This window comes from Erythrolamprus reginae, chromosome 3, assembly GCF_031021105.1.
Source record: "Erythrolamprus reginae isolate rEryReg1 chromosome 3, rEryReg1.hap1, whole genome shotgun sequence".
NCBI lineage: Eukaryota > Metazoa > Chordata > Lepidosauria > Squamata > Dipsadidae > Erythrolamprus > Erythrolamprus reginae.
Genome location: NC_091952.1, coordinates 221390870 through 221416229, shown reverse-complemented (window position 1 = coordinate 221416229; position 25360 = coordinate 221390870). Strand labels below are relative to the sequence as shown.

The 25360-nt window shown below is 38.5% G+C and overlaps 1 protein-coding gene across 2 annotated transcripts in view; it reads left to right on the top strand.

Annotated features, from left to right (window-relative positions):
- The first annotated feature begins 4416 nt into the window (after positions 1-4416).
- SNX16 (sorting nexin 16) overlaps positions 4417-25360 on the top strand; it is a 28199-nt gene continuing 7255 nt past the window's right edge. Inside the window, exons 1-5 of one of the 2 annotated variants that reach the window (XM_070747986.1) lie at positions 4417-4699; positions 11624-12079; positions 13253-13339; positions 18112-18260; positions 22162-22231. In XM_070747986.1, the coding sequence (XP_070604087.1) occupies positions 11711-12079; positions 13253-13339; positions 18112-18260; positions 22162-22231 (675 nt within the window). In that variant the 5' untranslated portion in view covers positions 4417-4699; positions 11624-11710. Of the gene's footprint in view, positions 4987-11623; positions 12080-13252; positions 13340-18111; positions 18261-22161; positions 22232-25360 lie in introns of both variants that reach the window. The other variant, XM_070747987.1, reaches the window with a different exon arrangement.

Sequence of the window (25360 nt, the reverse complement as noted above, 5' to 3'; positions counted from 1 at the left end):
TATCTACGGAGTCTATGGGGAAGGGCGGCATACAAATCTAATAAATTATTATTATTATTATTATTAATTATTATTATTAAATTATTATTTATATGTTGTAAGCCATCCTGCGTCCTCGGAGTGGGACAGCATATAAATCCAATTAAACATAATAATTAATAATAATAATAATAATAATAATAATAATTTATTAGATTTGTATGCCGCCCTTCTCCGAAGATTCAGGGCGGCTCTCAACAATGATAAACAGTGCAGAAATCCAATATTTAAGAAACAATTTAAAAAATCCTTATAATAAAATAATCACACAGCTCAATAATCACACAGCTCAATAAACAAACATAATATGCTTGTTTCCCCCATTCTTTGAATCAGAAGTGAAAAGTATTGCTATAAAATATGCTGCTGCCGTGGTTTATCAAAAAGTCAAGGTCCTATGACGGTGATGGCGAACCTATGGCATGGGTGCCACAGATGGCACACAGAGCCATATCTGCTGGCACGCGAGCCGTTTTCTTAGCTCAGCTCCAACATGCATGAGTGTGCTGGACAGGTGTATTTGGCTTGCACAGAGACTCTGGGAGGGCATTTCTGGCTTCCAGAGAGCTTCCAGAGGGATGGGGGAGAGCATTTTTACCCTCCCCCAGCTCCAAGGAAGTTTTTGAACCTGGGAGAGTGAAACACAAGCCTACTGGGCTCACCAGAAGTTGGGAAACAGGCCGTTTCCAGCCTCCAGAGGGTCTCCAGAGGGTGGAGGAAGCTGTTTTCGCCCTCCCCTGGCATTGAACTATGGGTGTGGGCACTCACACATGCATGATAGCCCGTGCATATGCTCTTTCAGCGCCCGAGGAAAAAAAGGTTCGCCATCACTGTCTTATGAAATTATTTCATAAAGGTAGTCCTCAACTTATGGCCACAACTTAATTCAAAATTTCCATTGCTTAGCCAAGACTGTTGATAAATGAGTTTTGCACCATTTTACAACCTTTTTGCCATGGCTTTTAAGTGAATCTTTGCAGTTGTTAAATTAGTAACACAGTTGTAAATTGAATCTGGGTTCCCCACTGACTTTGATTGTCAAACGGTGAATTATATGATCCCAGGACAGTGTAACTATCATAAATATGAACCAGTAGCCAAGTTTTCAAATTTTGATCACATGAATACATATTGGTGAAAAATGGTCCTGTTACTTTTTTTCAGTATCTTTGTAAGTTTGAATTAAATGGATGGTTGTAAGTATTGTACTGCTATTTAGATGAAAGACTACTGCAGACTGGAATCAAAATTTTACAGATTATTATATAATTGTCACATGCATCCATATCCCAAAATCTACCCGAATGTTTACAGGATTGTCTCCTGCCACACACCTCCCAGAGACCAATTAAATCCCACAGGGTTGGCTTTCTCTGGGTCCCATTGACTAAGCAAGGTCGATTGGCGGGCCTGTGGAGTAGGGCCTTCTCTGTGGCAGCCCCGGATCTTTGGGACCAAATAGCCCCCCAAGGTCTATACTGCCCTACTGGCCTTCCGAAAAGCCTTGAAGACCTGGCTTTGGTGACAGGACTGGGGGCCGTGAGAATTAACAGCTCATCTCCAGCCAAACATCTTCTGACTGGTCTGTGTGATGGTATTGATTCGATTAAGGGGTTTTATTGTTTATTCATTATTTAGGGTTTTTAATGTTTATAAAAGTGTTTATTCTAAAGAGTTTTATTATCATTAGTGCTTGAATTTGACTTTTTACTGTATTGTTTTTGTTGTTGTGAGCCGAACTGAGTCCTGCGGGATTGGGCGGCATGTAAGTCAAATTAATAAATTAATAATAAATTAATAAATTGGAAGAATTGATTTGAAATACCACTTTGTAAGTAAAATTGTGTTTCAGATCGGAGACATTGCTGTTCTAATGTGCCTTAACCCTGCTGTTCTGTTCGAAAAAACTTCCTAATGTTATGTTCGGGTCACATACGACCCGGACCAAAAACTCTTCATTTGAAGTGCTTATGTTTGGTCAATTTGAAAACTTTTTTCACTTGGAAAGTAGTCTGAACATTTCTGCACACAATGATATGAAAATTGAAATGAAAAAAGTAAATCTTATTGGTTTATTTTGCGGATATATTGCATGCCCCCCCCGTTTTTGTGAATTTTTTCAATTTATGGATAGTTTTGCTTGCAAAATCCATTCTATTTTATTAAAGTTGGTGTGGGATTGGTAGCTTGAACATTTCTGAACATAATGATATGAAAATTGAACTGGAAAAATTGATGCATATTGGTTTATTTTGTTGATGAAATGCATGCCCCTCCGTTTTTTTGAAATAGTCTTCACTTTATGGATAGTTTTGCTAGCAAAATCCATTCTATTTTACTAAAGTTGGTGTGGGATTGGTAGCTTGAACATTTCTGAACATAATGATATGAAAATTGAACTGGAAAAATTGATGCATATTGGTTTATTTTGTTGATGAAATGCATGCCCCTCCGTTTTTTTGAAATAGTCTTCACTTTATGGATAGTTTTGCTAGCAAAATCCATTCTATTTTACTAAAGTTGGTGTGGGATTGGTAGCTTGAACATTTCTGAACATAATGATATGAAAATTGAACTGGAAAAATTGAAAAAAATTCACAAAAACGGGGGGGGGCATGCATTATATCCACGAAATAAACCAATAAGATTTACTTTTTTCATTTCAATTTTCATATCATTGTGTGCAGAAATGTTCAAACCTGTTTCCAGGTGAAAAAAGCTTTCAAAAAGACCAAATATAAGTACCTAAAATGATCAATTTGCAGTCCGGGTCAAATAGACCCGGGAACATAACATTAGGGAGGTTTTTTTTTTCAGCAAGAAGGAAACCCCCCACCCCCCCCAAAAAAATTATCATAGAGAGAACCCCTGAAATGATGAAAACTCATGGAATTTCAAGTTTCAGATATGCAGGGAAAATGTTTTACAGGGACTCAAACTTGGTTTCGGGTCACATACGACCCGAACAGAACAGCAGGGTTAAGATCTTTCATTGGGCAAAGAGTCTCTTTTCTCTTCCCATTCTAACTCTCCAGCCAACATTTTGTGTTCCTGTGTCGATGTCTGTCTGTAGGTTTGTTTGTCAAACATGTATAGGATAATAGTAGTTTGTATAAACGTAAGTTCAAAAGAAATAACGATAAAAGAGGACAATAGGACACTAAGACAGGAACTGTAGGCACAGTGGTGCACTTATTTATTTATTTTTGTCAAGTACTTATTGGTAGTATAAGAATGTTTATATACATGATACTACTAGTAAGAGAATCATTAGGACAGGGGCCGAAGGCACGCTGGTGTACTTATGCACGCCCCTTACTGACCTCTTAGAAATGGGGAGAGGTCAACTGTAGACAGTCTTAAGGTTAAAGTTTTTGGGGTTTGAAGAAGAAATCAGAGTCAGGTAGTGCATTCCAGGTATTGATCACTTTATTGCTGAAGTCATATTTTCTGCAGTCAAGTTTAGAGCGGTTTACATTTATTTTATTTTATTTTGTTTGTTTGTTTTGTCACATATGTATTGGTGGTATACAGAGAAATAATATTTATATACATGATACTTGTAAACGAAAAAACAGTAGGACAGGGGATGGAAGGCACTCTGGTGCACTTACCCACGCCCCTTAGTTTAGTTTGATTTAGAATAGAATAGAATAGAATAGAATAGAATAGAATTCTTTATTGGCCAAGTGGGATTAGACACACAAGGAATTTTTCATATGCTCTCAGTGTACATAAAAAATAAAATATAGATTTGTCAAGAATCACGTGGTACAACACTTAATGATTGTCATAGGGGTCGAACAAGCAATGAAGAAACAATCAATATTAATAAAAATCTTAGTTACAGTCATACAGTCCTAAGTGGGAGGAAATGGATGATGAGGAATGATGAGAAAAAACTAGTAGAAATTGAAGTGCAGACTTAGTAAAAAGCTTGACAGTAAAGTTTAGTAAAAGACTTAGTAAAAAGTTTTATATTTAGTTTGAATGATTAATTTAATTTAGTTTAATTTAATTTGAATGATTAATTTAATTTAGTTTAATTTAATTTGAATTATTAATTTAATTTAGTTTAATTTAATCTGTTACGCGCTCGTGTATTACTGCGGTTGAAGATTATTTCATTTGCTTTTCCTTGGCTAACGATTTCCCAGCAGAGGGTGGAGACGTAAGACGCAAGAATCGGATTCCGCCTGAACCCAACCTTACCTTTTAATACCTTTCGCGCAAATTGGCTCCGCCCACAGAACTGCAAATCCCAGCAGCCGGCTCTACCCGAAGGAAAAGCAGGAGGCGTGACTTTAGCCGCCAGGCTTTTAACGCGAATACGCCGACTCACGGCTTTCTTCCACCGCGATGCCTCTTGGGTTGTGTAGTTTCAAAAAAAAAAAAAAGGCAGCGTCCTCGGAACGGAGCCGCGGCGCATCTCGGGAGATGTAGTCGGGACGGCCTACAAACCAGTGGCGGCTCGGGCGGTCAGGGATTTGCGCCGCGTCCAAACAAGCTTCCCGCCCCTCGCAACAGGTTTTTTGCGCGGCCTCTGCCTCTCGCCGCCTCTTCGGGTGTGGGAGGCAAGCAGCTTCTGGGACTCCCCCGTGAAAGGCGAGGCGAAGCAGGCAAGGCGAGCCAAGCAAGTGTCCAGCTGCTTGCCCGCAAGGTAAGGTGAACCAGCGTTCGGACGGAGAAGAGGACCTCGCACTGCGGCGGGAGGGTGCGCTTTCCTTTCCCCACCGGGGATTGTGCGGGATTTTTTACCCCGGTCCCTCGCGGTCGTGTTGCTTTCGCTTGCTGCTGCCTTTCCACAGACTTCGCGCTCGCCTTCCCAAGAGAGAAACAATTGCTTAACTTACTCAAGTATGGAAAGACTATAAGAGCTGCGCTGCGGCATAAACTTTCGTGGTTTAGACCGAGCATCATGTGATGCGCTGATCCAGATTGGAAAAGGTATTCAGAAAAGGTTTGAAGCGAAAATCAAAAGTAAAATACAATTTCAACGTGGTAGAGATCCTTTCCGTGCCATTATAAATGGGAGATCTCTCCCTCTATCTATCTATCTATCTATCTATCTATCTATCTATCTATCTATCTATCAGATCAGTAGTAAGTATTAATAAGTAAGATCAGAAGCAACGTGAAAGATCAGAAGCAAGGTGATAAAATATTTTACTGAAAGAGTAGTAGAAGCTTGGAACAAACTTCCAGCAGATGTGGTTGGTAAATCCACAGTAACTGAATTTAAACATGCCTGGGATAAACATATATCCATCCTAAAATATAATACAGGAAATCGTATAAGACTAGATGGAGTTTTTCTGACGACAATCTTCTATCTATCTATCTATCTATCTATCTATCTATCTATCTATCTATCATCTATCTATTTATCCATCTATCTATCTATCAATCATCTATCTATTTTTATTTATTTATTTATTTTGTCAAACAAGTATAGAATTATAGTTTGTACTAACATAACATAAGTAGAAAGTAGTGATAGAAAGGATAAAAAGACAGTAGGGCAGGGACGGTAGGCACAATGGTGCGCTTATGCACGCCCCTTACAGACCTCTTAGAAAAGGGAAGAGGTTGACTGTGGATAATGTAAGGTTGAAGATTTTGGAGTTAGGGGAAGAAACAACAGAGTCAGGTAGTGAGTTCCAGGCGTTGACCACTCTATTGCTGAAATCGTATTTTCTGCAGTCTAGTTTGGAGCGATTTACATTTAGTTTGTATCTAGTACGTGCTCTTGTGTTATTGTTGTTGAAGGTGAAGTAGTCACTAGCAGTAAGGACATTATGGTGTATGATTTTATGAACAACAGTTGAATCAGTTCGGAGGCAACTTAGTTGTAAATTGTCTAAACATAGTATTTGAATTCTGAAGGAGTAAGGTAATTTGTTTTGAGAGGAGGATTGAAGGACTCTTTTTGTGAGTACTCTTTCAATTGTATTAATGTCTGTTATGCAATGTGGGTTCTATCAAGGGCGGCATAGAAATCTGATTCATTAATAAACACACACACACACAGAGTATATAGTACGTATATCTTTATGTTTTATATATTTATATGTTTCCGAACTAAATACTGTATATAAAATTGGATGCATCTGAGGAAATGGCCATTACTGCAGGATGGTAATACCTGTGCAACTAATTATTATGTTTGCCACTTTAATGTCACCTGTGATTCTTTCACTTTTCATGGCTTCGTTGCCCAATTCCCAGTTGCCCATAAATTGCATCTGTTGATGTAAGTTGATCTCCCATAGTATTTTGGGACTTTGTTGTCCAGCCTGGATTTGTCCTAAGACATGCATAGTCATTTTTTTTAAAAAAAAGGTTTTGTGAAGTGTGTGCAGTATATTTATAGGTGTGACTGTCTTATTTTCTTTCTTTTGACATCTGAGATTTGATGGCTATTAAATTTGAAGAAAGTAGGAATAAATCATCTTAAGATTTCTTTTTAAAAATCATAAAATAACTTCTAGGCTTCTAGGTTTTAATTTTATTTCTATACAATAATTTTAACAAGGATCTTCCCTTTGGTGTGTCATATTTTCTGAATTTGCCAATTGCAATGTTCAAATTTTTTGCTTAATTCTTGATATTTGAATCTGTAAGTACTCAAAATTATGAAGCAGTTTGCCTTTCAGATAATTTATTATAGTCTCCTAGCTCCATAGATATATTTCATAGATAGTTTGTTTTCTTACAATCAATGCATAACTATTTTTCATCTTTCTCTTACAATTGATAATATTGTTATATCTTTTAGTGCCCATTTGGTAAAGTTATGTTTCATCCTGTAAATTTGCTTTGAAACAAACATTTTACATGCATTTAACTTGTATTCCATAAATCTGGAATATTTACCTTGAACACTAAATACAGGTTCTGCATTTCTTTCCCATGGTTTATTATTTTGCCTTTTCTCTAATTTTAAGATGACAGGCATCCATAATTGCACTAACATTTGGGAGGAGATGTTATAATGATCTATCATGTATTACCTAGGAACCATATTTTTCAACCTTTGCCAGTTGAAAATCCCTGGACCTTAACTCCCAGAATCCCCCAACTTCTTCAAGTTGCTAAGCTTGGAAAACACTGGGTTAGAAACTCATAGGTGATTTGTGAAGTCCATGTATTATTGCAATTGTTAACACGGTACCCTCAGAAAATAACTGCTTTTTGCCGCCACCAAGGCCTTTGATCCACTTTTATTTTATTTTTGTTATTGCTGATTCTTTCAGTTAAAAAAGAAGAGACCACAATAGACATGCGGCAGAGTAAAGTAGAAAGTTTATTATTAAAATGATTCTGCTCTTTCATGCATAGTCTTCCAAAACTAAACAATGAGTGCATACACTTGTTTATTTATAAGATTCTCCACCTAATCAATGAAAAAAACATGCAAGCTAGGGTGATAGAGAACACTCTTAAGCTATCAGCTTAAGAGTGCTCTCTACCACCCTAGCTTGCATGTGAAGAAAAAATACAGTCACAAGTTTGCTTTCTCATACCTGGTGTTTTGTAACAAGTCACACCCACAGTGACATTCTTCCATTGGTAGTCATTCTATTTGAATGCCTAATGTCAGCCATGCAAGAGCCTCATGACTGGAGTGGCAAAGAAAACAAAATAGTAACTAAGTGAATGGGTAAATGTATTAGATTTCAAATACAGTATACAGTATTCACTCATTCAAAGGGTACGGAATTCACACTGTACTGATTCTAGCAGTTGTGAGCAAAATTCATTGCTTTAGTTTTTCTAGGTCCAAGATTTTAAGATGTATCTTAAAGTTGCCAAGGTCAGATTTTTTTTTCTTTACAGTATTTTTAAAAAATCTTTAATAGAACTGAAGATAAGGTGCTTTATACGCATAATTCTACCTTTGCTAAAGTTTGATTTATAACTTTCTTGCAGAAGCTTCTGCTGCTTTTCTAGTAGCCTTCAACCCTTGAAATCTACTTCATGCTTGAGAACCTTTCAAATGTCCAGTACTTTGAAATCAATTCCACAAGACAGTTTGATTCTATGAGCCCAGTGATTTATTGATTATTACATTTCTCTCTTGCCTTCATTTTGCATAAGTCAAGGAGGCATACATAATGGTCTTCCTTCCTGTTTTCCCCAGAAAAACAACCTATGAAGTGAATTGGGATGAAAGTACAGTATATTGATACTACAAGTAGTACCTGCATCAGCTCTTGTACTTCTAGTCCAGTGCTTGTCGATTATTTTCTGTTACACACACACCCAGGAAAAAGTAAACATTCGCGCCTCCCAACTCTCCACTGGCAATTGTTTGCACATTTTCACTGAAAAATCTCAACCAGCTTTTCGGCGTGATTGGGGTGCAATGTGTTTAAGAGATGCCTTAATTTATTTGCCTTCCTGCTGTTCAGTGCCAACATTTTTAGACACAGTAAACATACCGGTCTTTCCTCAACTCTCACCGTAGTCACAGTGAAGCCAAGCGCTACATACGCGTTGTCATACAGTGGTCCCTTGACTTTCGCAGGGGATACGTTCCAAGACCGCCCGTGAAAGTCAAATTTCCACAAAGTAGAGACGCTCCCTTCCTTCCTCCCCCTCCCTCCTCCATTCCTGGTTTTACTTAACCCCCAGAACCTGCAGGGGCAACAGGGCGGCAAGCTGGGGGCTTTGCTGTGCTCGCTGCAGGTGCTCTGGGTCAGGGCAGGGGAAGGGGAAGCTCAAGACGAGGGATCCAGGCCAGGACTCGAAGCTGGGATTCCAGGCCGGTCAGCTGGGAGGTCGGATGCTACCACTAAGGGAGCTGGCTTAGGTGAATGGGGGAAGAAGAGGTGGCGGCAGCGAGCGGCAGTAAGGCTCGGCTTCAAGTGGAGCATACCAACACTCCGAGAATTAAAGGGGAGGGATAGGAAGGCTGGGGCGGAAGCGGAGCTTTTATTTAAAGAAGCAGGACGGCTGGGGGGGGAGGAGAATTAAAACGCACAGTATTGTACATCGGGCGGCCGCAGGAAAACCCATGGTGTTCAAAAAAACCACGGAGTATTTTTTTCATTAATATTTTTTGAAAACCTGTGGTATAGACTTTCACAAAAGTTGGACATGGTTTTAAAAACAATCTAACCGCTGCATATTTTGTCAGTGTTTTCTTCTTGATTGCTACTCTGGAATTTAGAGGGGGGGGGGGATGACCAGCTCTGCATTCTCTAATTCTTAACATTGGTCTTAGGAGTGATCTATCATAGAAGCATGCCTGAATTCACTAAGTTCTATCAATAACTCCCATCTGAAACATTCAGTACGGTACTAGAACAATGCATAATCAACTGTAAGGCTTCTTAACAATGCAATCTTCGTTTTCTATGTTCCTGGTGAATACTTTGGAAAGCACTGTACGTAATCCACATTTACAACTGCATTTGGGACCAAAATTTCTTTTACTAAGCACGATAGTTGTGTAGGGATTCGCAACCATGACTTAATCGAATTGTATAAAATCATGCATGGGATAGAAAAATGGATAGAGAAAAATTCTTTTCTCTATCACACAATACTAGGACGAGGGGGCACTTCCTAAAGCTCATAGGTAAGAAAGCAAGGACAAATAAAGAGAAATATTTCTTCACCCAGAGGGCCATTGGTTTATGGAATTCACTTCCAGAAGAGGTTGTGACAGCTGTCAGCCTTGATAGCTTCAAGGCAGGATTAGACAGATTCATGGACGCCAAGTTTATCGGTGGTTATAGAAACGGATGTCCATGTGCCACCTCTATGTTGATTGAGGTAGGCAGGATTCCCTTGAGTACCATTTGTTAGGGGTCAGGGGAAAGGGAGGGTTTTGCCTTCTCTTTCTGCTCAGGATCCCCATGTACAATTTGTGGGCCACTGTGCGACACAGAATGCTGGACTCGATGGGCTTTGGCCTGATTCAGCATGGCTCTTATATTCTTATGTTCCTATGTGATTACATGAGCCCTAAAATACTACAACCCTCATAAATACATGCTAGTTGCCAGGCTCCTGAATTTTGACCTGCAGCAGACATAAATATGAAGGCCAATCATATTTCAATGTATTTTAACTTAGAAACATAGAAGACTGACGGCAGAAAAAGACCTCATGGTCCATCTAGTCTGCCCTTATACTATTTCCTGTGTTTTATCTTAGGATGGATATATGTTTATCCCAGGCATGTTTAAATTCAGTTACTGTGGATTTACCAACCACGTCTGCTGGAAGTTTGTTCCAAGGATCTACTACTCTTTCAGTGAAATAATATTTTCTCACGTTGCTTTTGATCTTTCCCCCAACTAACTTCAGATTGTGTCCCCTTGTTCTTGTGTTCACTTTCCTATTAAAAACACTTCCCTCCTGAACCTTGTTTAACCCTTTAACATATTTAAATGTTTCGATCATGTCCCCCCTTTGAAAGATTGCTTTGAAAGATTGCTAAATATGTGCTTTTAAGTTGAGGACTACCTGTTTCAGAGAGCAATTTCTTTCTTAAACTATAACTTTCCTGGATAGCCAAATTCTAAATTGGAAAACTCAAAAAATGTATACTCTTATTGTTAGGTAGAGCACATGATGCCACGTTCATGTCTGCATTCCCAGAGTTCCACTTGGCTCTCTTGAAGGAGTATAATTGCTATCACATGATAGCAATTAAAATGGCAAAGTTAGCACAAAATTAATTTCACACGAAGAGTGGGGATGCAGAAGAAAGAGGAAGAAGTTGAAAGAAAAGGGAAAATTAACAGAGATCTGGTGCAGTTAAAAAAACTGCAAAGTCTGCATTACAGTATGAGAAGGGAGGTTTACAAAGAGACTGAAATGACATGGTTCAAAGTATTTTTTTTTAATGAAAATACTTTTAATGGTTTTATGTCAGTACTGTTCTCAACTTAGGGCAAATTTTATTATGTGATTTTGCCTGTAATTAAACAATGGGAGTATTGTGAGCATTTCCAGTGTTAGGCTGAGGTATGGAGTGATCCAGTTTTTAAATATTGTTTATAATTTGATAATGCTGACATATATTTCTGGGATGATAATCATGATGGAGAATACCAGTGATGATGTTTTTGTTCTTCTAAAATATTGCTGTAAGCTTAAAGCATAAATACATAATTAGATAATATTAAATTGTACTATATTGATATTTTCAAAATAAAAACTTTCTTTTGTACTGGATAGAATAATAGTTCTTACAGCGAAATAGGTATTAGGACATGGCATAGGGTTTTTTTTAAAGTTACAAATTTCCATACTCATCAGCTGATTGAAATAACTCAGTGAAATTGTTACTTTTTAATATATTTGGAAAGATACAGGTATTATATATTAATATCTCTGTCTGCTTCTCTTTAGATTGGTAAGCTTTGGTTTGAGGTTCCTAGTTTTGTTACTTAACTATTAAAATACTTTATTATATTTAATAAGCTTAAATTATACTCTGGATTTGTAGAATAATTACTTAATCATACACTTTTATAAGTAAGGTTCCATGCTTCTTTGTCATTTAATTTGAATTTTTTCTTGAAAGGACAATTGAAATACTTTTAAACTTTATTTATCCTTCCAGATACCTGTGAAAAAAATTAAAACGAGAGAATCATTTAAGCTCAACAATTTGGACATATACAAACTTTCTTAAACATTCTAATGAAGGATGGCTACTCCCTATGTTCCTGTTCCAATTCCTATAGGAAATTCTACTAATTTTACCGTAAATAGAAACCAAAGAAGATCATCTCTTGGGAGTATTTCAGCATGTTCAGATTCTCCAAAGGGACAGATAGAAGCGTCGTCTAAAAGTAACTTTAAAAAAATGAGTATTCCAGATGAGATTGGTACTACTTCATGTCCTTGCAGTAGTCCACTTGTTAGGACTAAAATGTTAGGTTTAAACACCTCTATGGAATATTATATTCAACCATTGGAATCACCTGAGCAAAATACCTTGGAGAACTGGGAAGATCGACCCACTACTCCCACAATACTTAGTTATGAAGTAATGGAAGAGAGAGCAAAATTCACTGTAAGTTGTAATATTTGTAAGCTATAATAATATGGACGGAGCCATATTAAATCGCTCGTGTGATCTGTCGCTGTGGCGGGTTGGTGGTTGGTGATTTTATTATACTATACTTATTTGATTTTTTAAATTAGTTTTATGTTTTCAATGTGGTTTTATATTTTGTAAGCCACCTTGACTCACCATGAGCTTCAGTCTTCGGAGAGGGGTAGCATACATCTAATAAATAATAATAATAATTAAACAAATAAAAATAAATGAATACATTTTTCTTCTGAAAATTGTATTACATTATTTCATTTCATCATTGACGTTTTACAAATGTGAATACAGCTTTCCAACTGTATGGGATAATAGTTCTTATTTTCTAGTGACTCTGAAATGGTTTGCTATGTGAAACTGCTGAATTTGTGTTAAATTTATTGGTTTCAGCACAGTTTTAAATATCATACATTCTTTAGCTTTGTATATTTTAATCCTGTTCAGTTTTACCTAAATGGGTAATTTTTAGCATGTCTAGATTTACATTAAGTAATATTATTTTTTATAATTTAAGGTTAAGCTGCTTTTGTAATGGAGATAGTACCTGATACATACTTTTTGTGATAATTTGCAAGCTTATTTCCCTTGGAATCAGCCTCACTAAATGCATTTTTGAATAGGCAGACTTTGCTTTTTTCTTGCCATCTTTATTTGCAGATATAATCAATAAAAGCTACATTTTGAAAAAAATAATTAATGCAGGTTGATGAAATGACAAACACTCTCAATCTTGTCTCATTCACCACAACAATACCTTTCAGAATTGAAGCATGAATAAGGTGTAAGAATATATCCCAAGAAACAAGGAATATAATTAAATATCCTTCAGCTTAAATAAAATTTAAATAAATTGTACCTGTATATTATTTGCAGCAATGTGATGTGCTTATGAAATCAGTTTTAGTACTAGCTGAAACCATTAATTAGTTCCTCTTGGTTAGTAAAAACAATATTTATTTGTATGAAAAAATTCTTTTTCAAAGTTCTTTAAACTTTGCCAAATCTGTTAATGGCTGTTTGGTTCTGTAAACAAAGAACTATTCAATAATTACAGTGAAATATGAGAAGCCTGCTACACATGCTGTTTCCTGAAACTATTTTAATGGGGCTTTGTCTTTTTTTTGTTTTTAATAGGTTTACAAAATACTTGTGAAGAAAAATCCAGAAGAAAACTGGGTAGTTTTCAGAAGATATACAGACTTCTCCAGGCTTAATGACACGGTACATGCATTTCAATAGGCCAATCAGTAGTTAATATTACAAATTTAATATTAATACTGTGTGTCATAAATTACTTTGAAAAGTTAAAAATAAAAATGAACGTGTTAAAAACAACATAAAAGATTGCATGAATGTATGTCTGTGTTTTGCCATAAAGGCAATATATAATTGATTTAAATGCTAATTTGTAATGATATATTCTGTATAATCTGATTGGATGAGAGACAAGGACATATGAATCCAACACTGTGTATAGGCGCTTTCAGCTTTTGTACCTAACAATAAGCTGTTGTTCAAAATTAAAGCAAAGATTCACAGTACAGTGATCCCCCGGGTATCGCGACCCCGATCATTGCGAAACGGCTATATCGCGAGTTTTCAACCCGGAAGTAACACCATCTGCACGCATGCGTAGATGGTGGAGTTTGCGTTCCGGCAGATCAGCTGCTGGGCGGCCGAAGGAACGTTCCCTGGGTCTTCCCGCCGGCATGGGGGGCTTCCTAGCACCCCCCAAACCCGGGTTGAGGGCTGGGGGGGGTGCTAGGAAGCTCCCCATGATGGCGGAGACCTGTTAAAACACTCGCGCGGCTTCCAAACTGAGTCCTGAAGCCAAGCGCAGAAGTTCGCCTTTGGCGCTTGGCTTCAGGACTCGGTTTGGAAGCCGCGTGAGTGTTTTAAAAGGTCTCCGCCAACAATGGGAGCTTCCTAGCACCCCCCAAACCCGGGTTGGGGCTCGGGGGGGGTGCTAGGAAGCTCCCCATGATGGCGGAGACCTGTTAAAACACTCGCGCGGCTTCCAAACCGAGTCATGAAGCCAAGCGCCAAAGGCGAACTTCTGCGCTTGGCTTCAGGACTCGGTTTGGAAGCCGCGCGAGTGTTTTAACAGGTCTCCGCCATCATGGGGAGCTTCCTAGCACCCCCCCCGAGCCCCCAACCCGGGTTTGGGGGGTGCTAGGAAGCTCCCATTGTTGGCGGAGACCTTTTAAAACACTCGCGCGGCTTCCAAACCGAGTCCTGAAGCCAAGCGCCAAAGGCGAACTTCTGCGCTTGGCTTCAGGACTCGGTTTGGAAGCCGCGCGAGTGTTTTAAAAGGTCTCCGCCAACAATGGGAGCTTCCTAGCACCCCCCCCCGAGCCCCCAACCCGGGTTTGGGGGGTGCTAGGAAGCTCCCATTGTTGGCGGAGACCTTTTAAAACACTCGCGCGGCTTCATGACTCATTTTGGAAGCCGCGCGAGTGTTTTAAAAGGTCTCCGCCAACAATGGGAGCTTCCTAGCACCCCCCAAACCCGGGTTGGGGGCTCGGGGGTGTGCTAGCGAGCCTCCCATGTCGGCGGGGATGTTTTAAAACACCCGCGCGACTTTCCAATGAGTCCCGAAGACAACGCGTTTGTCTTCGGGACTCATTGGAAAGTCGCGCGGGTGTTTTAAAAGCGCTTGGCTTTAAAAGCGCTTGGCTTCAGGACTCGGTTTGGAAGCCGCGCGAGTGTTTTAAAAGGTCTCCGCCAACAATGGGAGCTTCCTAGCACCTCCCCCGAGCCCCCAACCCGGGTTTGGGGGGTGCTAGGAAGCTCCCATTGTTGGCGGAGACCTTTTAAAACACTCGCGCGGCTTCCAGGACTCGGTTTGGAAGCCGCGCGAGTGTTTTAAAAGGTCTCCGCCAACAATGGGAGCTTCCTAGCACCCCCCCCCCCCGAGCCCCCAACCCGGGTTTGGGGGGTGCTAGGAGGCTCCCATTGTTGGCGGAGACCTTTTAAAACACTCGCGCGGCTTCAGGACTCGGTTTGGAAGCCGCGCGAGTGTTTTAAAAGGTCTCCGCCAACAATGGGAGCTTCCTAGCACCCCCCAAACCCGGGTTGGGGGCTCGGGGGTGTGCTAGCGAGCCTCCCATGTCGGCGGGGATGTTTTAAAACACCCGCGCGACTTTCCAATGAGTCCCGAAGACAAACGCGTTGTCTTCGGGACTCATTGGAAAGTCGCGCGGGTGTTTTAAAACATCCCCGCCGACATGGGAGGCTCGCTAGCACACCCCCGAACCCCCAACCCGGGTTTGGGGGTGTGCTAGCGAGCCCCTCATGTCGGCGGGGATGTTTTAAAACACCCGCGCCGCCCCCAATCTTAGGCTCCTCGCTAGCGCTGCGGAAGTAAAAACACCCTCTGCACATGCGCAGATGGTGTTTTTACTTCCGCAGCGCTACTTCGCGAAAACCCGCTCGTTGCGGGGGGTCCTGGAACGGAACCCTCGCAAAGAGCGGGGGATCACTGTACCTGTTTCAAAATTTAGCATTTTGCAATTACAGTTTTTCTAGAAATAGATATGGAATATATGCTCTTTTCAAATGTTTCCTGTTACAGAAAAGTGTTAATAATCGGTATTTCAGAAACTACAGATAACATTTTTGGTAATTGTCAACAATGCTTACATTTTGATTGCTGAATGATCATGTTTAGTTTATGTTTAAGTCAGTGATTTTCAACCTTTTTTGAGCTGCGGCACATTTTTTACATTTACAAAACCATGGGGCACATTGAGGGGGTGGGGGCGGCTAAAAAAAGTTTGGACAAAAAAATTATCTCTCTCTCTCTTCCTCCCTTTCGCTCTCCCTCCCTCTTTCTCTCCCTTCCTCTTTTTTCTCTCTCTCTCCATCCCACTTTCTTTCTCTCTTCCTTCCTTCCTCTTTTTTGCTCTCTTTCTCTCTCCCACCTTCCCTCCCTCTTTCTCTCTCTCTCTCTCTTTCTCTCTCTCTCTTCCTCCCTTTCTCTCCCTCCCTCTTTCTCTCCCTTCCTCTTTTTTCTCTCTCTCTCCATCCCACTTTCTTTCTCTCTTCCTTCCTTTTTTTGCTCTCTTTCTCTCTCCCACCTTCCCTCCCTCTTTCTCTCTCTCTTTCTTTCTCTCTCTCTCTTGCTCTCTCTCTTGCTTTCTTTCTCTCTCTTGTTCTCTTCTCTCTCTCTCTCTCTTGCTTTCTTTCTTTTTCTCTTTCTCATTCTCTTTCTTTTTCTCTCTCTCTCTTTCTTTCTCTCTCTTGTTCTTTCTCTCCCTCTTGCTTGCTTTCTCTCTCTCTTTCTCTCTTTCTCTCTCTCTCTCTTTCTCTCTATCTATCTCTCTCTTGCTTGCTTGCTTTCTCTCTCTCTCTCTTGCTTTCTTTCTCTCTCTCTTGTTTTCTTTCTCTCTCTGAGCTTCGCGGCACACCTGACCATGTCTCACGGCACACTAGTGTGCCGCGGCACACTGGTTGAAAAACACTGGTTTAAGTGATGCAAACTCCGAAGCACATTGCATTGACAATGAATGTATTTGTGGAAATGAGCCATGGCAATCCTGTGTAATCAGTTAAATGAAATTGAAACTTGCAGCCTTCAAAGAAAATAAATGTGGATAGGAGCCCTAAATCATTTGCCTGACATATTTACTGTTGAAATGAATGAATGAAAATTAAATGCTGTTTCTATTTCAATAGTTCACATATAATTATCAAAGAATGTGAAAAGGCTCTGAGAGAAAGTGACTGATTTATAATACAGTTTCTATATTTTTTAAATGGGCGTATCACAGGTAGGCTGCAAATATGCGGAAACTACTGCTATAGGTGGTAAAAAGGAAAGTTTTTGCAGCTTAGATATAGTATGGCTAGCTTCTACTTTACGTATCTAAAGATAGGTATTCATAAGATGAATCATTGAGTATAATAGAGTAGAGCATGAAAAGTTGTCTAATTTGCAGAGTGCAACTTTGGGAAACGTTGCTAAATCTAATGTTAATGCAAATCTGAAATACAAAGTACATTTTAGCACAGTGTTTCTCAACCTTGGCCGTTTGAAGATGTGTGGACTTCAATTCCCAGAATTCCCCAGCCAGCAACGCTGCCTGGGGAATTCTGGGAATTGAAGTCCACACATCTTCAAACGGCCAAGGTTGAAAAACACTGTTTTAGATCATTGCTAAACTGCTGTAATTCATTTTGTGTGACTTTGGGCCAGGGGTCGGTTCTAATTTACATTGCTGCTTGTTCGCTTCCTCCCATGCTGCGTGGGCCTGGCTTGCACATATGTGCATGCATAATGCCGAAAAATTCCGGGGTGGAAAAGGCGAAAACAAGATGGCAACCGCATGCACAGTGCCAGAAACTCGGTTTCTGCACATGCTCAGAAGAAAAAATAAAATAAAAATACTTTTTTTAAAAGATGGTGGCGCCCACAGATCGTCACTGACTGAACTGCTTCCGTGACATCATCATGACATCACCAGTGGGTCGCCAGTGGTTTGGACAAACCAGTCCAAACTGGGAGGAACCCACTTCTGGTTTGGGCATGTGTGTGCATGCATGAATGCTCCTTCACTCTTGTTTTTTAATGACTGCCTAGATAAAGAAAGAAAACCTCCCTACATTTTGGGGCGGGGCTAAATAAATAAATAATAAACTCAGAAAGACAACAAAAAAATTGAAAGTGGTTTGACATTCTTCTTTTTCTAAGACTGAGAGAATGACTAGCCCACACTCGCTTAGCTGGCTTCACGCCTAAATCTAATCTAGAATTCACAGTCTCCCAGTTTTTATCCTGCTGCCTGCCTGCTTTCTTCCCTTCCTTCCTTCTTTCCTTCCCTCCCTCCCTTCCTTCCATCCACCCTATGCTAGAATTCACAGATTTTCTTGGTTTTCAGCTTTATGCCTTAACCACTGACTTTTTATAACTCTGATAGTATAATGTCACTATTCCTTCTTATCTACAGAAATTAATATTCTGTATGCCATAACCTTCCAATATATATTTTCAGCTGAAAGATATGTTTCCTGGTTTTCGACTGGCATTGCCCCCAAAACGTTGGTTCAAGGATAATTACAATCCTGACTTCCTAGAAGATAGACAGCTAGGACTCCAAGCATTCCTACAGAATTTAGTAGCTCACAAAGACATTGCCAACTGGTAGGTAATTTTTTAAAAACTATTCTCATCTTAGCAGATTTTGCAGATCTCCTTTTCCTCCTTTAAATTGCATTGTTACTTTTTCCAGAGGATGTAAATAATTTTCTTCTGTAAGCAAAATATTTAATAACACAAGAATATGGCAATGCTTACATTTTAAATAATTCTTCAGACTGCAAGGTTCAGTTTCAGAGGTCTTTTTTTTAATAGTAGAGATTCAGAATAGTGGTTGTAATGTCTTGCTAGAGTAGAATGGATAAAAGATATAAGGACTGAGAATTGGTTGAGAAAAGTTGTACTTTATATATTCTTTTTGAATATTTCAATACAGAAACAGGGAATGTGTGAATGACTGATTGAGAGAGAGAACAGTAGTGGCAAAAAAAAGTGGTTGACAATCATCAACTTTGCTACATAAACTCTTGATTTGGATAATCTTAGAGCACATTTGTTGTCTATCCCAGATGTTTCAGCCTTTAATATTGCAGCTGCACAAACCTCTTTTGGGACACTTTTGTAGAAAATACTTTATTCTTAGCTTTATTTTTGCTTAACCGTGATTTCTTGAATATGACACAGTGGCTGGATTTTCAGAGTGTGCTAAACCAGTGTTTCCCAACCTTGGCAACTTGAAGATATCTGGACTTCAAGTTGCCAAGGTTGGGAAACACTGTGCGAAACAAAACAATACCAGACAGACATCACTATGACTTAAATCCACAGCGTGAAATGCTCCCAGTTCTCTTGTGCCTGTCGGTCATCAGAGAGCTGGTCACGAAGGCAGCGTGAGGCTCCGCCTACCTGCCCAGCCGCCATTTGGATTCTTTTACCCTTTGCGCATGCCGGGTGGGTGCCTTCACGACCATCTCTCCGACAACTAATAAGCATAAGCGAATCAGGAGTATTTCACCCCTGCTTAAATCCATGAACTTTGCTGATTTTGTGCATATTATTATATTATATTATTTTTCTTTTAATAATACCTCAAGTATGTGGGGAAAAACAATAATAATTAAATGTTTGGATCTCACTTTTAAGGATTAACAATATATGAAGGCATTGTTGATTAGCTATTTGGTTTCCAATTGTATCAAGATACTTGTTAATCCTTAATCATGAGTGCATGTTCCTCTTTATATATTTTATATAAATATATATAAATATATATATTTATATATTTTTTATATTTTTTCTGGTGTGCATGAAATATAGTAAAACATTTTATTTATTTATTTTATTTATTTATTATTTAGATTTGTATGCCGCCCCTCTCCGCAGACTCGTTCTGTACTGTACTGATTCTAGAGTGCTTTATGAGAAGCATTTCTGGATGATAATGATAGGTAGGATTTTATTAGAGAGTTTTGCCCATGTGTGAATATTAAAAACTGGAGAAAAATTAAAGCTATAATGGTTGTCTTCTATCTTCTCCTTCATTTCCTCAGTCTATCAATAGTAATTGCTTGATGCCGCAAAAAAAAAATATCTAAAAATGGGACTCAGTGTTTTTTTCTGTTTTCAGCATACTGTACTTAGAGAGCAAGATATGAGTTCGAGCACAAATGTTTTTTTACTACTATAACTGCAACCTTTTGTAGAAAACATATAAGTAATAACTGATAAATGTTTTTACAATCTTGTTAATGAGTTAATAAGCAAATTGATATAAACTGTGATCTTGACAGGCCCAAGATTGATTCAGCCTCCCATTCAGCGGTCAATAAAATGAGAACCGAGATGATGGATAGCAATATGTTGACATTGTAGAGAGGACTGAGTGGTATATGTCTTAAGTGTGATTGCTATACAATTGTAATCTCAATACAGTAGTTTGTAACGGCTCTCAGGTGCCTTAAAATCCAAAACTAAAATTCTCTTCCCTGAAATCCTACTAATGAGCCAGGGTGGCACAGCGGGTAGAGTGCTGTACTGCAGGCCACTGAAGCTGACTTGTAGATCTGAAGGTCAGCGGTTCAAATCTCATCACCGGCTCAAGGTTGACTCAGCCTTCCATCCTTCCGAGGTGGGGAAAATGAGGACCCGGATTGCGGGGGCAATAGCCTAGCTCTGTTAAAAAAGTGCTATTGCTAACATGTTGTAAGCCGCCCTGAGTCTAAGGAGAAGGGCGGCATAAAAATTGAATGAATGAATGAATGAATGAATGAATGAATGAATGAATGAATGAATGAATGAATGAATGAATGAATAAATAAATAACAAAAACCCAAATCAACCAGATCTTAGCCAATTTGCTGGTAGCACATTTCACTATATTGATTACACACAATATGTTTAATTAAAGTAGTTTGCTACATTATGTCTTGTTTCAAATAAGAGCTAGTTGGTTCTCTGTACTAAGACTTGAGAGCAAATGTTCTGTGTGGATTTATCCCCCCCCCCCCCCCCCAATTATTTAGCACCTAGAAACATATTGCCATCTGAGGCTTATTTTCAAGTGTGGTTGTGAGTTACCGAATTGCACATTTAAGCTGCATTTTTTCTTAATGAAAACTTTGTTTCTTGTACATATAGGATGAGTACTGTTACACAGCTATAAATTGCATCGCTAATTATGTTACCTGTCTTATTGTAGAGGCAACTGACATGTTTAGATAAGTGCATAGAAATGTACGCCTTATTATCATGTGTTCATATTGGCTACTAAATATTCAGTTTTATAGTTATGTAGTTTTGGAGCTGTCCTCTTAACTTGACAGTTCATTCTGAATGTGTTACGGAACAAGTAAAGTCCATGACAAATTGGACAATTACAAGCAGCAGAACTTCATTTAAAAAAACCTTTCTGACGTGGCCTTTTGCCGCCCCATCTCATTTCTTTTCAAAACAGCAGTTCAGCTACCATATCAAATGAAGAAAAGGGTTATTGTTTCCATTTTTCTAAATAGATTTTAGATAGATTTTAGTACCGTATTATTTCTCCTTCCCTCTGCCTTACCTAGGTGAAAACGTCAGTCAGTAGGATCCTAAAAATTGGTTATTTTATTTTACCTTTAAAATGGGGGTATAATATAAAGTTGCCCCTAGATGACTAAATCAGATGAATGGATGATGGTAAAATAAAATAAAGAACTTTTGTAACTTCATGGTAGGATATTTTTTTTAACGACAGTCAATATTTAGAATTTTACTTTGCAGTGTTAGAACTTTTCAGATACCATTACTTTTAGTGTATTTTTTAAAATTAATTTTTATTTTTTTAAACTTAAAACAGTAATATATTTTTAAAATATAAAAACCTATATATGGAATAGATAATTATAATGTGAGGATTTCCCCCCATTTTGATAGTATTTATGTTGTAGCCACAGCTATTTATAGCTTTGATTGGAATCTTAGGATAGACTTCTTAAATGAAATAATTCTACAAATTGGATTATGTATCAATCCGTTGCAAAAATGTAGACTTATATATAACTGCTGATACTTATATGGAACTTTTGTGGTTAAATGTAGTGCATAAATTGAACAAAAAGGCAGGAAGAAACAGTTTGGTGCATCAAATAAGCCATTTAAAGCATACCAGTACCTTAAATGATGTTGATTGTTTTAAATCTCAATTACACACAACTTGTTGTATTCAAAGAAAATGATGTGTAACTGAACTTTTAATTTTACTTTTGTCTTGAACCAACTTTTCAAAATATTTCACTCTTTTTAATGGCATGTATGCTTATTAGAGAGAAAATTACATTCAAACTTTTGCCTCTAATTATGTTTGGATCTGTCTTTATAAATGTTAATAATGCAGCTAACTCCTATTTGGGGAAGCATTACTATACAACATTTGGCCTATTCCCAGTCTTCATTCCATATTATAAGATATAAAACATAGTCCCGTATTTTCATTGTCAATTGGTCTTATTGTCCATTCTTTTCAAAGCCTTGCAGTGAGAGAATTTCTTCATTTGGACGAACCTCCGGGGCCCTTTGATAGCCTTGAAGAGAGCAGGGTAAGTGCAATAGAGGAAGAGAATATTTTAATTGCACAGTGACCTACGTTTTATCACATAATGCCTGGATGTGAACAGCAGCAACTTTTTGTTCTTTCTCTAAGTATAAATTAAACATGTTCATCATGTAGCAAAATAGATTGAATGAATAATCTATGAACTGTATATGGATAAAGCTGGGTACTAAAATGCAAAGAGATGGATCTAATAAGAGAATGAAAGTGAAAAGAATAGGAGGGCGAGGAAAAGAATTTGGGAAACATAATATAGTGGTATCTCTAATTACGAACTTAATTTGTTCCATAACCAGATTCTTAAGAGGAAATGTTTGTAAGAAGAAGCCATTTTCCCATAGGAATCAATCTAAAGGCAAATAATGTGTGCCATTGGGGAAACCACAGGGAGGGTGGAGGCCCTGTTTCCTCTCAGGACGTTCCTAGAGAGGCCCCATGGAGGCTTCTTCCCACCTTTTCTGGCCCTGTTTCCTCCAAGGAGATTCCCAGAGAGACCCCATGGAGGCTTCTCCCTGCCTTTTCCGGCCCTGTTTCCTTTCAGGAGATTTTTAGAGAGGCCCCACAGAGGCTTCTCCCCACTTTTTACAGCCCTATTTCCTCCCATGAGATTCCTAGAGAGGCCTCACGGAGGCTTCTCCCTGCCTTTTCCGGTTACAGTTTTGGAGGCTCGGGTTTGTAAGTGGAAAATGGTTCTTGAGAAGAGGCAAAAAAATCTTGAACACCTTATCTAGAAAAGTTCGTAAGCAGAGGCGTTCATAGGTAGAGGTACCACTGTAATTAAATGTACAGAGATTCCACAGCTTTGTTCATTCTCTTTGTATGATCTATTTTATTATAATTATACTAAATGTGATTTATTTGTATGTTTGTTTATAGGTTTTTTAAACCATTTCAGTCATGATGTACAATTGAATGGGCCTTTTTTCTTTTTTTCTGCAAAAATATTAAATCTAATGTGTTTTCCTGCCCTTTATATAATTCTAGACTACTAAGTAAGTCAGACATGAAATATTGTCAAAATCAATCAGAGATAGTTGATATATGTGCCTTATCAATAATCTCTTATTTAAATCATCTTACTGTTATTATTGTAATAAGAGAAATAAGTATTTGGTCATATTTTTGTGAATATATTAGTCTCTATTTTTTTTGACATGGTGCAAATAGTATTGTGATAATTCATAAAATTGCTATCCTTAAGCAGAAAGGATATTGAATAATGTATTGTTTGGCATCATGTCCAGCAAATATGATTAAAACAGATTAATGTTGACATTACAATGGATTTACTAGCAATCTTAAAAGAATAATAGCTTTATATAAGGCTGTTAATGCTCATTGGACTTTTCTAAATAAGATTGAACCTATTTTATATCCAATATCTACTTCCAAATATTTTTAACTGTAGCATATAAATAATATTGCATGAATATTTTACAATTGGAGAACATCTAACAACTTCAGTAGTTAACTGAAAAGGCTAAAATGCCAAATGAGATATCCTACAAAGTTAATGATTTCTGGCACTGATTTCTGGAAATTGAAGTTCACAAGTCTTAAAGTTTGAAGACCTCTGATGCTATGATCTGCTGAGGCTACCAGTGAGTGTAGCATTCATGTCAAAGACATTTGAACATCCTCCTGAATTGCTTGTTGTTGTTTTTAGTTGTGGTTAAGATGTAAAAATAAAACAGGATACCATAATTAGTCTTTCAAAATCGGAATAGTTTGTACACATATATATCCTCTAGGCTTATTTACTTACTGTAAATAATGTATAGCCCATCTCAGTTTTATTTTTATCTTTAAATAGACATGTTTGAGACGGTTACACAATCTTGTCACCCTGTTTGATGAAATTAACTGATCAAATCAAAGGTTTATCCAAAAAAATGTAATGGTTTCTCAGGTTATTAATTTTCTAGTTTTCTAATACAGGAATATCAGTAGATAATTGAAGATAAGGCATATTGTAGCAAGGTTGGTTACATAGTACCTTAGTTATACACAGTATGAAAATTTACTTCATCAGATTTAAGTGAAATTCCATTAAAATCACTAACTGCATTAGTAAGAATAAATCTTGGTAGTCAGTGCTACAAGTTTGTATCTTGTTGCTATAATGGAAGCTTGAAATTCATAATTCATCCACAGCTGACATTGGAACATCACCTTTCGGCTGTGGCGAGGGCGTTTGCCCAGGTTCGCCTGGTGCACCAGTTGCGGCCCTATTTGGACAGGGAGTCATTGCTCACAGTCGCTCATGCCCTCATCACCTCGAGGTTCGATTACTGCAACGCTCTCTACATGGGGCTACCCTTGAAAAGTGTTCGGAAACTTCAGATCGTGCAGAACGCAGCCGCGAGAGCCATCGTGGGGCTTCCAAGATTCGCCCACGTTTCTTCAACACTCCGTGGCTTGCATTGGCTGCCGATCAGTTTCCGGTCACAATTCAAAATGTTGGTCATTTAAAGCCCTACATGGCATTGGACCAGAGTACCTCCAGAACCGCCTGCTACCGCATGAATCTCAGCGACCCATAAGGTCCCACAGAGTTGGCCTTCTCCGGGTCCAGCCGACTAAACAATGTCGTTTGGCGGGCCCCAGGGGAAGAGCCTTCTTTGTGGTGGCCCCGGCCCTCTGGAACCAACTCCCCCCCGGAGATTAGAACTGCCCCCACCCTCCCTGTCTTTCGTAAACTACTCAAGACTCACTTATACCGCCAGGCATGGGGGAGTTGAGACACCTTTCCCCCAGGCTTTTTTATACTTTGTTTTATGTTTGGTATGAATGTGCTGTTTGGTTTTTAAAAAAATAATGATAGGGTTTTATATGTTTTTTAATATTAGATTTGTTCCACTACTATATTGTTTTTATTACTGTTGTGATCCGTCCCGAGTCTTCGGAGAGAGGCGGCATACAAATCTAATAAATAATAATAATAATAATAATAATAATAATAATAATAATAATAATAATAATAATAATTCAGCAATACATGAGCAGAGGCCAAAATAAAACCTTGTAGGTGTTACATTTTCATTACAGATTTGTCCAGTAATTAGGGAATGATAGCTAGATCACATTATTAGTATATCAGAATATTATTTTCAAT